The sequence below is a fragment of the Vespula pensylvanica genome, chromosome 10, assembly GCF_014466175.1.
Source record: "Vespula pensylvanica isolate Volc-1 chromosome 10, ASM1446617v1, whole genome shotgun sequence".
NCBI lineage: Eukaryota > Metazoa > Arthropoda > Insecta > Hymenoptera > Vespidae > Vespula > Vespula pensylvanica.
This window is the reverse complement of record NC_057694.1, coordinates 1090966-1104826: the sequence shown is the minus strand read 5'-3', so window position 1 is coordinate 1104826 and position 13861 is coordinate 1090966. Positions and strand designations below refer to the sequence as shown.

The following is a 13861-nucleotide window of genomic DNA, read 5'->3' as shown; positions in this document are numbered from 1 at the left end:
TCGATTAATGATCGTAGTTTCCATTGCAATTCTGAGGGTCGTTCTATGCAGTTATCTAATTAAACATTGATATCGTTAGCGATGGAATAATATAGTAGAAGCAATAAAATACGTTTACCAGAGAACTCAAGTTTCTAGGTATATTACTGAATTTCCTATCTCTCTAAACGTGTAGTTATACATTTATATCGTAGATATATTATAAACATATACTTGAATACATACATACATATATACATGTAAATATGCTTTTATCTATTTTACATATATCATGTATGGTCACGTTTTCGGACGAGTTAAATTTAAATCCGGAAAGGGATACGTTTCGATTTTAAATATCGTATTTATTATATATCTCGTCGCAACGAAAGAAGGAGAAAAAAGGGAAAAAGAATACAAAAAAAAAAAAAAAAAAAAAACGAACGAACAAACGAACGAAAGAACGAACAAACAAAAATGAAAAAAAGAAGAAAACAACAAAAAGAAAAATAAATAGAAAAAAGAAAAGAACTTCATTTTCGCTTCGCATATTAAGCGAGCGAATAACGCGAGCGACAATGGCGGCTTTATTTAATCTGTGCAAAAAATATATTGTTTGCCGTTCGATAACCCCTCCCCACTACTCAACCACCCACCCCACCATATCCCACCCGAAGAACGAGCAGTCTCACCCTAGCTTATTGACGACGACTACGACGACAACGTACTCTTTATTCCTTCCCATTTTAATTTTAATCCACTTTCGAGTAACGTTGTTTCTATCGTACAGCAACGTTCTCGCGCGTTTTCAACACGTGTCGCGTGATCACCGAGGATGGAGAAGGAGTTTTAAAGGTGAAAAAAGAGGGTTGGAGAGTTTTGCCAATGGCAGTCTGGAGAAGTCGAAGTCGAGAGAGAAAAAGAGAGAGAAAAGAGAGAGAGAGAGAGAGATAGGGGAATAGAAGGTATAGAAAGAAATAGAAAGAGAGAGAGAGAGAGAGAGAGAGAGAGAGAGAGAGAGAGAGAGAGAGAGAGAACGAATACATAGTCCGGAGGGTTGTCGCGGACAATGGATAGTAGAAATATCCTGGTCCGCTTTCGAATCGGCGCGGGAATGATTTCATTAGGGCTCGTTCCCGCCCGAACATGTATGACAACGACGACGACGAAGAAAGAGAGGGAGAAAAATACAGAGAGAGAATACATATATATATATATATATATAGAGAGAGAGAGAGGGAGGAAGGGAGAAAGAGGGAGAAAAAAAAGCTCGTCGAGCCGCAGAGGCGGAGTTAAAAAAATTAATACCATAGGGGTTGAACACGATCTAACGACGAAGAGAAAAAAAATGTCCCCGCTCGGGACTTAATTATTAGCTCGTACGTACACGTTTCTTCCCTCCTTCTCCTTTTCTTTTTTTTTTTCTTTTCTCTTTCTCTCTTGTTGTTGTTCATTTTTTTCCCTTACCCCCATCATCTTTCCCTCTTTTCGCACATTCGATTTTAATCCATCCGTTGAACCGCAAACGCGCGAATCTCAATATGATTTTTTCGTTGCTTGGAAATGTTCGCTTTTGTTTCTTTTTATTTTTGTTTATGTTTTCTTATTTTAAGATAGCTCTTGTTAAGAGAATTATATAGGTCGATAATATTAATAAAAAAAAAAATCTATAATATATAATAAAATAATATTGAATTTTACGGGTAGAGGATTTTTATAAAATATTCAGATTCTATCTTGTTTCGTTTCCGCTAAAATATGTTTTTAATCCTGTTATTATTACTTTGTGCCATCTTTCGTTTCTTTTATCGACGTTCATTCGTGTTTTACTTCTTCGTTCTTACTACTTAATTTCGTTAAATCTTGTTCGTGGAAAATCTTTTATCGAAAAGGATCGTGGAAAAGTTGATTTTTCTCTCTAAAGAACGAGTTTTTCTCAAGTGTGGGAAAGGGTCGACTGTAATTCGTACTACTGCGAAAGACCACCCGTTCTACTTTTCTATTTTAACGGTACAAAAAAAAAAGAAAAGAGAGAGAGAGAGAGAGAGAGAGAGAAAGAGACAAAGAGCGAAGATCCTTCTGGAGATTCGCCAGGCAACGATGTTTACCACCGTAGAAGGCTGAAGTGGAGCTTCTAAAGAGGTGAGTTTCGAGCTTGCTTGCTTAATTGGAAAACCGAGCGGACGTTAAGGACCAACGATTAACTACCCTTATCGAAGTGTCGAAGAAGACGTTGGTATATCGAATTTTCCGAGAAACCAATAGGAGAATGATCCTTTCTATCTTTATTCTTCTAATTTTATTTTCTTTTTCTTTGTAATTTAAGATCTAAGTTCAATAATGCTTCATTACGTATCGGTATCAGTATGGTACGAAATGTGAGTAGAAAAACGAAAGAAAAAAGAAATGGAAAAAAAATACGTCGATAAAAAAAAATGGAGCAGTTTCAACCCCTTCTTCCGTCCCTAGTAGATATCAAGGTTAAACCGATAATTTACGTGCTATGCAAATCGTTTAAATGACCGGGTTAATCAATTTATGCAACGCTTTACCAGACTCGCGCGTAAGTACATTTTTTTAATCCTTTTTTTTTTGTTCCTTTTTTTGTTTCCCTCCTCGTCCGAATTAATTCACCTGTTGCTACGAGCTTCGGTATTAATGATTGATCGGCTTTCGTTTAAAATATTTATCGAGAATGATAGGTAAAAATAAGTCTAGCTTGATGGTAATAATGAAACTCAAATGGTAAAATATAAACCACACATACGAGCGTGATAAGCGTGGTCGAAACGCGCAGATTGAAAGGGTTGAAATTACAGTTCAAAAGGTATGATTCCCGTGGGTATTCCCATCGGTGAGATCGTTTTACCTTTAATCGTCATTACGGGGTATTTCGATGGTAAGGGACAAAGGAAAAGCCGTATCTAATGGCGAATAATTCGGATCGACGTTACATCAACGTTAATACGAGTATATTCACATTGACATTCGCATATGCACATGCATTTTCCTTTAATGTTACCGTGCACATATAATAAATTTTATTCGCGTATGTAAATATTCTTTTTTTTTTTTACAGGACAGAAAGAACAGTTCAGTGAACGACTACGAGGATAGAGAGAGGGGGTGAAAGACTTGGGTGGGAATGAGGTAGGGCTAGTAGAAGAAAAATCTGAGAAACGAGACTAAACGATTACGACCGTCAAGAGATTTTCGGTGAGTTTCCAGTAACAGTAGTAGTATTCGCCGCGAGAGAAAATAAATCTAATGGCTAACGAGTTTTTACCGAGCTACGCGCTGGGGGCAATTAAGAAAAGAGGAGGTAGGGTGCGAGTTAGGTGAGTCAGAGAAAAAGGGTCTCTTTCTCTCTCTCTCTCTCTCTCTTTCTCTCTCTCTCTCTCTCTCTTCTCTTTCTTTCTCTCTCTCTCTTCTATTTCTTACTTTTTCTGTTTACCCGTGTTTTCCCAGGGAACAGGGGGAATCTACCGTGTTACACGACATTCAACCTTTGTACCGCTAAACTATGGATAAATACTAAGGTTCCGTGACAGTGGACTCCGAGACTTCGAGGATAAAAAAGAAATGAAAGAATTACAACGGGGTTCGAGAGAAAAAGATGACTTTCTTATTCCTTTCTTTTTTTTTTCTTTCTTTTACTTTTTTCTCTTCTTGTTTTAATTTTTTTATCGTCCCGTCGATACCATTCTCCGATGTAATGTCGCATGTAGATGAAAGTTAAGACGTTACTTTACGAAAGTAATCCCATCGTTGTTTCTATTATGCTGTTATGTATGTATATCCAGTCTTATTTTCAGACATCGTCTTTTATGCCGTTTCCCGATAGATATTTTGCAATATGTCTTCGCCCGGCGCGTTTACATGAACACAGACATAGACACACATACATAGATGCGTATCAGCCTATTGGATACTTGCCCGGGATGTAAAAATAACAACAAAAATCCACGTCGTTGAGTTTATTTTGATCTCGTCCTGGTTTTTCGAGCGTTAACGGATACGCTCGTCGGACGTTCTTCTTTCGTGTAATCGCTTCGATAACTTTCGAATATATCTACGTGCGAACTTTGAAAAAAAAAAAAAAAAGGAAAAAGAAAGAAAAAACGCTGGACGATCGAAAAGAGAACAGAGAAAACAAACACAAAAGAAGAAGAAAAAAAAAGAGATCGTTAACTACGTTAACGTATTTGCAGAGATCGATCCAATCAGGTTCGAGGTAGGTTTGTTTTCGAAGGAGGAGAATCGTTGATCCATGACGATTTACATATATAGATAGATTAATACCTATACTCGTAGATATATACACATATAAATATATATATATATACGTATACATACACATACGTACATGTGTAAATGGAGGAACAATGATCGCAATGAAGGAAACGCTCGGATGACTACGCTTTCTCTAAGATCCGCCCCTGTTTGACGGGGAACGGGGAGGGTGGGAGGTAGTATGGGAGGTACGAAAAGGGGATGAGTGTCGAAGAGAATAAAGGAAGGAGGAAAAGTGGAAAGAAAGTGGGTTGGAGGGGGAGGGTGTGTGTAGGTACCGTAGCCGAGAGCTTTCATGCCCGGAGTAATACCGTCGATCCGTACTCTCTATAATACATTTACGCTTCGGCCTATTATAATATTATGCTCGGAGTGTATTGTCTTTCCTTTTCCAGGGATAATGTTTCGTCGACACGCCAAGTTACGAGCTACCGACGTAACTCTTTCGTTTCTCTTTCCACGATCATCCCTCTCCTACCACCCTCGCACAACCCATCGACCTCTCTTTCTTTCTCCCTAGTCGGCAGTTTTATTTCGTTTTATTTTCAAAACCGTTTGCTCTGTTTCGATTTCACCGACACTCAACGAGATTGCGTTGGGAAACGAAACACAATCTCGCTTAAACACAATCACGACGTAGGTTCACACGTATAACGTAGGAAGTAGAATCGAATACTGATATATTTCTAATATTGCGATAAAAGGTAGAGGGTGTACTTTTTCTTTTCTTTTTCTTTTTTTTTTTTTTCTTTAAACAACGTTACGTTTTCTTTCCTAATACGATGCGTTGTCAGCATGTACATGTATAAAAATCTATCGGGTTGGTGAAAAACGGGATATTCTTAATGCTAATTGGGTAATATTTCTCTTCTCTAATCTATTATACATATAAGAAAACCTTAATGGCATTCGATTAACCATATCTTATTTATAGCGTTAATATGATAATATCTGCTGTATTACTCTGACATAATTATTTTTTTGCTTTTTGTTTCAGCTATTTATGTAACGATTACTCTCACCATCTAATTCAACGAGTTCATCCTTTTCATCTTTTTTCCTATTTTTTTTTTTTTTTTTCTTTGCTTTGGAAGATTCAACTTTTAGCGATTTATGTTCGGAAAGGTCCTTCGTTATGATTCTCTTCGCTTCTTCTTTCGTCATCCTTCTTTTTAGGTCGTATATTCTCTGTCTCTCTCTCTCTCTCTCTCTCTCTCCCTTGCTCTCTCTCACTATCACACTCTGTATTTCTTTCTCTCTGAAACTTCATCTTTCGCTTTTTCTTTTTACTTATTTTTTTTTTTTTTAAACAACCAGCCATTAGATATCAGAGTCTTCGTCCGACGGAACGAAGTGACTCGAAATAGCGAAAACAATTTCAAGAAATCTGCCCCGGCGAAAATTCGATTAGCCGCGGAAGATGGGCTCGAGTTCTCCATTTGTTTCGTTTCGTTTCGTTTCGTTTCGTTTTATTTCCAACGGGCGAACTCCGTTTCTGTCGCGTTGGCGGCTTTTAATTACTCCTCCGTACTCTTGCAAGATCGTCTACGTTCGCTCGTTCGTTCGTTCCTTCTTCTTCATCTTTTTCTTCATCTTCTCACGTTCTTTCCCTTCTTCTTTTTCTTCTTCATCTTCATCTTCATCTTCTTCTTCTTCTTTAAAATCTGTTTTTTCCTTCTTTACAAATCTTTTTTCTCCTTCTCCTTCTTTTTTCTCTCTCGTTATCTTATCGACGAAAACGTTTAACTACTTTCAGATCGTCTATTCTATCGAGTTCTTGTTTGTTATTTTCTTTTAGGTTGTAACAGTAACACGAGTATTATTCTCGGAAGAAGGAAGAAAACGATAAAGCCGTCTAGTACGATCGTGAAAAAGGAAGTCTGTACTCTGGACTAGTTGGGAAAAAGTGGAATCATATTTTACGCGCATCACTGTGAGCGTCCTACTCGTCGAACAATGACGGAACATCGTGTCAATGGATAGGATCGCAAGAAACACGTTTAGATACTGTTCGTTCGCGCTACACGTCGAAGTAATCCTACCAAGACCTTACCAGGAAGAACGAGAACTCGTCTTGTATACGTAGGCTACCTTGCTATCTCGTGCTCGACAACGGCTAAAAAAAGAGACGGGGTATAAAAAAGAAGCAGCTCGTAATAGCCCTTTAATAGCGGAGTACTTTCGTATCGCCTTATTTTCCCTCGTCTTATACTATCCTGTTTTACCCTTTTTTCCATGATGGTAAAGAAAGAAAGAAGAGAAAAAAATAAAAAAAAAACGAAAGAGAGAGAGAGAGAGAGAGAGAGAGGGGGAGGAAAAAAAAAAGAAAAAAGAAAAACGATAGGCGGATGGGTGGGTTCGCCGACGCGACTTTACCGGAGATTTATCGAGGCCGTGCCTGAAGGGACTAGGTGGGATCACCACTAGCCCCTTCCTTAACCATGGATTAGCTTTCAATTAGAGCATCCCGATGAGAGCTGGGCGTTAAAAAGAAGAATATTTATTGGCGTGGGAAGAACGACGTACGAGAGGTATTTTATAGTCGAAGGAAAATTTCCCTTTTGTGTTACGTGTCTGACGTTATTTTTTTTTTTTTTTCTTCATTAAATTCCAAGATATTTTGGTTAAACTAATTATGACAAAAATTATTTATCCATCAAAATTATATATATATATATTAACATATTTATATGAAAAACAAGAAAAAGAATTATTTTCTCGTGGATATTATGATTGATCTAAATCATCTCCGAGCGTTCTCGTCTTAAGGATTACAAGAAGAAATAAACAAATTAAAAAAAAAGAAAAATAAAGAAAATAAAAGGAGAAAATTTGTCGAACAACAAAATTCGATTGGTCGTAGGAAAAGTAGTTTTATCTCGGTGGTAGCAACAACGATCCGGTTGTGAACGCTACGTTCTATAAATAGAAGGAAAGAAAGAAAGAGAGAGAGAGAGAGAGAGAGAGAGAGAGAGAGAGAGAGAGAGAGAGAGAGAGAGAGAGAGAGAGACTGTTAGGAGCCCGATGTAATTGGTATCGGCAAAAAGTTTCACCGTACACAGCAGTTCAACTCCTCCTTGCGACGGAAGCTGAGAGGAAAAGGAGAAGGCATAGACCTCTTTCTCCTCTTCCTCCTCCTCTTTCTCCTCTATCCCTCTCCCCCTTTTCTCCTGTACTTTCAACAGATGCCTTCCCACGTTTTTTCGACGAGACATGTGCCCGACGCGCGCTTTCAAAGGGTTGAGAAAGTTACTAGCTCGCTCGATCTTACTCGACGTATCAAATGAAAGAGAGATCGGTTCGCGTTTTTCATTGGAAATCCCTCGCGAAAGGGCTAAATTTGAAAATCGATTCTGTTCTCGCAGTCACACATACATATATGCATATATACATATATGTATAGTAGTAGATATATATATGTATATATACATATACATAAAAAGACTCGGTCCAATCGAAACGTTAGGGTAAATCGAAACATTCATTCTTTCTTCTTACGAAACGAACAAGAACACCCTTCGTCGTCTTTACGATGCGTTTCATTCAACCCTTTCGCATCGAAGGGCGTCGAAGGGTAGAAACTTGATGTGGTTTTTTGCTTCCAATTTTTTTCCTTATCTCATCTCCTTTCTCTCTCTCTCTCTCTCTCTTTTTCGAGAGTATACAGAGCCTTCGGCGACATAACCGTCATAATTTCAAAACGTTTTATCGTTAACAGACTGTTGAACAATCTTCGATGGGGTTGGAAAGGATATTCCATTCCAAATTAAGTATCAAGAATATTTCTCGACGAACCTATTTATTATACTCTTGTTGCAACATATCCGAAGCTTCTATATTATAATTATTACACCGAAACCAAAGCAAAGCGAAGCGTTTCCGATATATTATATATAATAAAAGCGACAACTATCGTAAGCTAAGACAATGATATATATTCTAGCGACTTTGGGATACCTAAATGATTAATGAATAATCGAGATTATTTAAAGGATCGATTTAAGACGATCCAATGATGACTAAGAAAGATATACGATTTTATTATGACCTTTTCATTTATTCGACCTACATATATATATATATATATATATATATATATATATATATATAATAACGTAATAATTCAATGCAAGCGTGACCCACCACCTTTTATGCGTAATCTGCTTAAATAATGTGCGTGCCTTGGACGCGTGCTTTTCTTGATTAAGATATAAGAATAGAAGGAAGATTAAAAAGAAAAATAAAAGAATGCAAAGATATAACGAATGATAGAGTTAAACGAAATAGCCAAAGAGAAGAGATCATCGTTCATTACGAGTTCGCGCGTTTCAACGATCGACCTTCGTCTTTCTCGAATCCATGGGCAGCGGCCCCAGCCCATTATCTCTTTAAAATAGCGATAATGCGTGTGTTGGACGTCGGATTTGGTACATACATGACTGACCTTCGACGTATGGGTACGGAGGCTGGACTCCGTGGCGAAGCCCTTTCCGCAGATGTTGCAGTGGAACGGCCGGTTCTTCGCCCTTTCCACCTGGGCATCGTGATTCCGAAGATGTTGCTGAAGGTTCGATAGTTGGATGAAAGCCCGTCCGCAGTCCGGTAAATGGCACTTGTACGGTCGTTCACCTGCAAACAAATTTGGAATGTCGAATTTTAGACAAATTTATTTCCTTTCTCAAAATTACGATAGATGTTATTTTTTGTACTTTCTTTTTCTTCTTCCCTTTTTCTTTTTTTTATCGTTTTTTTTTTTTTTTTCTTTGTTGTTGTTCTTGCCAGACATATACTTTCGCACGGTTGATGTTATCGAATATTGTGATATTAATGAAATTTGATGTTATTGATATTATTGAAATCGTTTAGATTTTAAAAGAAAGAATTAATTTGTTTCTTTTCTTTTTTTTTTTTGATGGATCACATAAAAGCAGTCGATAATTACGAACGATGTGTACGATGTGTAAAGATCGATACGGCTTAACGTGTGCCACGAAAATGATCATCCTTCGGTCGATTAGCGAGGGAAAGAAAGTGAATCGTTGATGGCTCGCCACGCGAAGAGGGTACTACGAACGAAGGCACTCGAGCGAATCGTCTAAGCATTAGAAGTAACGAGCTGTAGTTAGAATTGCACAGTGCTCTCGCGACAGACTGCCGAATCGGAAATGTTTCGGGTATTTGCTTATCGATAGTAGTAGTCACGTTCGAGAGAACGAATTTCGATGAGATTGCATACGATAGATGATACGTGGGATAGACAGTTCGTCGATGAGAGCTTTTCACGCTTCGTATCACTGGTTAAATACTATTCTGCGTATGTATCTAATACATACATACATGTATGCACATGTGTGTGTTCGTGTACTTATTAGAAGAGTGTATTGGATCTTCGATCGACAATTTTATCAGACGACAAAATTTCAAAGTTTCATCTCGATTCGTTTAAGATAAAAATCTATTAGGAAAGTTTAGAAATATTTATATCGGTAAAACGTCACGTTTCTTTATTTTTCTTAATTAATTTCTTCATTGATATATACGCGAGAAAGATGGAGAGAGTTAAAAAATTAGAGAGAGAGAGAGAGAGAGAGAGAGATAGAGAGAGATGAATTTAACCTACATTTTTACGCTTCGTATTTTTATTCATTAACGCTTTAGCAACGCAATTTATATATTTCGCGGATAAAGTACCATACCTATGAGGGTGTCATAAAGTGTGCTCGTAATTTCCGCGGTGTAAAAAAAAAAAAGACGCGTGTAAATATGGGCGCGTGTGTGCGGAATAGTAAACCGTGAAAATAAATTCAGACATTAAATCGTCCTATCAGTACACCTCGTGTTTTTTTTTCTTCTTTTTTCCTTTTTTTTCCGCCGGCATGCAACAGGTATCAGCATCCACGTCTATCGGCGAGTAAAGGAAAAGTTTTGTCTCTCGTTCGGCATTCCGGCCGTTTAAATCGTGTGCCTTTGATTTTTTTTCTTCCCTTCTCTCTCTCTCTCTCTCCCTATCCCTTCCCTATCCCTCATTCCTCGTATACATTGAAAGATTCTTTTTTTCTTGTTTTCGTTTTTTTCTCATTCTTTCGTACGTTTGTTGCGAACGACGTTATTTCTTTTCGAAAGAGAAAAGGAAAGAAATAAAAAGAAAAAGGAAGGAAAAAGAAAAGAAAGAAATCGTTTGTAATGCTTTCGTTACGTTCTTTTATTGAACGCATTATCACGCATTCGTGACCGATCAAGCGAATAAACGAGATTGGCTTAATTTCAGTTACCTTTTCTTTTTTTGATCCATTAAATTCCTTCACTTTTATACCGTACCGTTATAAGTGCGTAAGACTAAGTGCAGAGAGAAAAATTGTCTGCGATATATTACAATATCAAAGGTGCTAAAGATTCAATTATTTTTATACAAAACAGATCGGATCGTTCCGAAGAATTTTATCAAAAAAAAAAAAAAAAAAAAAGAATGAAAAAAAAAATGAAAAAAAAAAGAAAAGAAAAGAAAGCAAACGAAAGGATGTGAAAGGAAAAAGTAAAGTGTATTTTACTCTTTCAAGAAAATTCCGTATTTTTTAAATAAATAAATGAATTTCTTATACGATTGATTTAACGTTGGAATATTTTCAAACGTTAGAAACTTCTCTTTCTTTCTATTTGTCTGTCAATCAGTCAGCCATTGAAAAGTCAGCTTTATCTTGGCCACCTAATTTTTCTTCTTCTTTTCTTTCGGAAAAGCCTTTATTCTAATTCCCACGGGCTATTGGCTGAATTGAACTTTTATTAATATCGACATTCTTCCCCGAGCTTTTTCACCCCCAGGCACTTGATCGTTTTTGCTCTTCACTCGCTATCCTCTCTCTCTTTCTCTCTCTCTCTCTCTCTCTCTCTCTTTCTCGATCGGTCGGTCGGTCATCTCTGTCTCTGTCTGACACGCGAACGCTTCTCCAACGAGGATTCATCTTTTATTCAGTCGCGTGATTCATCGAAGAATTCCATTATATCTAATTTAATAAAAATAACCTGTAGTGAAAGCACAGGGAGATACTTGTTCGATTTTTTTTCTTTCTTTTTCTTTTTCCTTGTAATTTTTTCTCTCTTCTCTTTTCTATTTCTTTTTCTTTCGATCCAAGACCTTTTATAAAATTCTTCGGAGCAATCCGACACACTATCTTTCATCATATTGCAGAGATTACGTTAAACGGTAAAGATTTCATTTTTTAAAACATGTAACACGTAATTTGCCACGGCATGTGTTACGTACGAATGTTTAAATTTGATTATATTATATTGCACAATAACGTGATCGATATAAAATGATATAGAAAATGATAACGAATGATTTACGTCTGCACACAATAGAAATGCGTTTGAATGCGCTACTTTATTGAAATTTCTACGATTCATTTAATAATCTATTCACTTGATAGTTAGATGATTGGAAGAGGTGAGGTAGGGGGAGAGAGTAGGTAGGATGTAGAGGTATTCCGTTATGCGTAATCGTATATAATTAAGAGATAGACGGATCCTTTTTAATCGATTTTCTTTCGGGTATTTAATTATTTTCGATAATTATTATAGTGCTTATTCGAAAAGTTTATGCTTTTTCGTAGCTTAACGGAAGAAGCAGATGGCCGCACGTAATAGTTCCTTTTGTCTAAATCGTGGCTTACGGGGCCAAGTTCTTTCTTTTGTATAAAACTATAATGGATATATAATAAGATGTAATAAAGTTGTGGTTAAATGTTTACAATGTTACTGTTTGCTTTCTTGGTTTGCTTTCCTTTTTTTTTCTCCGTTTGTAAAAACACGTTTCGTCGTTGTTGCTTCTTTTTCTTTTCTTTTCTTTCTTTCCTCTTTCTTTCCTTCTTTCCTTCTTGTCTGATTGAACGTGCACAAAGTAAGTAGTTTATGTAACGCGATGTATGATAAATAAAAATATTGTATTTCGGTTATAACAGGTATTAATAACATATTACTCTTTCATTTTCATTCTTCTTAAACACCGCGTAGAATTCCAACGTTGATCGTTCCTACGTTCTTCTCTTTTCTTTTTACATGCTTCCCGTTAAACGTTCCTCGAGTATAATTGTGTTTTATTTGCGGAATTCAAAGAACGATATCGAAGGAAAAGGAAAGATACAATGTTGTACGATTCTATAGCCACGCGTTTCTTCTACGTGGACGTTAGCTTTATTACCTGTTCTTTCTTTCAAGGCCGTATGTTTTCTTTCCCCGATGCAATTAAAATCGAATTAATATGTGGCTACGAACGATGGGGGAAAGTGGGTGGTTTCTTATTGTTGCCCGTTAATTACCGGTTGAAACATTTATTTGTAAAGCAATAAGTGCGTCTCCACATGTCTACGCTAGTGTGTAAGTACATAATATTTGGCCCTTTTTTATTCATTCTTCTGTGCGTGTCTCGTTCCATCTTTCTCTCTCTTTCTCTCTCTCTCTCTCTCTCTCTCTCTCTCTCTCTCTCTCTTCTTTCTCCTTTTCTCTATCTAATTTTCTTTTCTTTTTTTTTTGCACCGGAAAATATATTATAAAAAAAGTATATCTCTCAGGAATCATGTGGAACGTGTCTTAATGTTTTTTTTTTTTTTTTTTTCGTATTTTCGTATTATCCATGGTACGAGCTAGAAACGCGACGTTATCACTTGTCGACGAATATCTACATATCTACATAACCTTGACGAAAATTTAAAACTAAAATATTGCGAGAGAAACGTGCGATAAATATCGTTGAAAATTATGAAAAGGATATAGTAATTAACGTTTAGCGAAATTTCGAATATCCGAACAAAATTTTTAATCAGCTTGTTTAATCGATATTACCTACCATTCGTGTAATAAATGCCGTTAAAACAAGCGATTAATTACCAATCGACCTGATGCCGCGTAACATTCGCCGCTTTCTTTTTTTTCCTTTCTTTCTTTCTTTTTTTTTCATTCGTTCGTTGTCCATCGAACTTCTACATGTTTAACCATTTGTTGTGCCAACAAATTTACATGATTTTTTCTATTTTAACAGTAAGTAAACTTTTAGTTTATTTCTCATCATTAATAATTCATATAATGTGTCACCCAACAAGCAACTTTCAACGTCGATAATATAACGCTTATTTTGTTATCTGTCATTTTGAGAACGTAACGATTAAGATAATTCATGTATTCCTTATAACTATCTTTTTGCGTTTAGTAAATTACTAATAATAATAATAAAAACAAAAAGGAAAAAAGAAAAAAAAAAGAAGAAACTAAGATAAAAGTAAAAAGAAAATCACACTAAATACTTTATCGTAAAAATAGTAAAAGAACAAAGTAAAACTTTTATTCCTTACTTCTACCATTTATTTTTTTCATGGAGATAGGAAAAACTTCGTTTCGTCGAGAAAAGGAAACAATTCCCTTCTTTAATAATGCCTTCCTTCTGATAATAATTGGCGTTGCCGCATGCGGGAGGGGAGAGAGAAAGAGAGAGAAAGAGAAAGAGAAAGAGAAAGAGAAAGAGAAAGAGAAAGAGATACGAAGAATTATGATGAAATTTAAAATCTTGCGTGCCAACCGGAAGGACGAGACTAAGGAG

At 36.4% G+C, this 13861-nt stretch overlaps 1 protein-coding gene across 11 annotated transcripts in view; it reads right to left on the bottom strand.

The window, feature by feature from the left end:
• The window catches only part of LOC122632247 (zinc finger protein rotund), an 83654-nt gene that overhangs the window by 17711 nt on the left and 52082 nt on the right, over positions 1-13861 (bottom strand). For 8 of the 11 annotated variants that reach the window (XM_043818835.1, XM_043818842.1, XM_043818843.1 and 5 more), the window contains exon 4: positions 8708-8901. In XM_043818835.1, the coding sequence (XP_043674770.1) occupies positions 8708-8901 (194 nt within the window). The remainder of the gene's footprint in view (positions 1-8707; positions 8902-13861) is intronic. The other 3 variants (XM_043818845.1, XM_043818838.1, XM_043818834.1) reach the window with 1 other exon arrangement.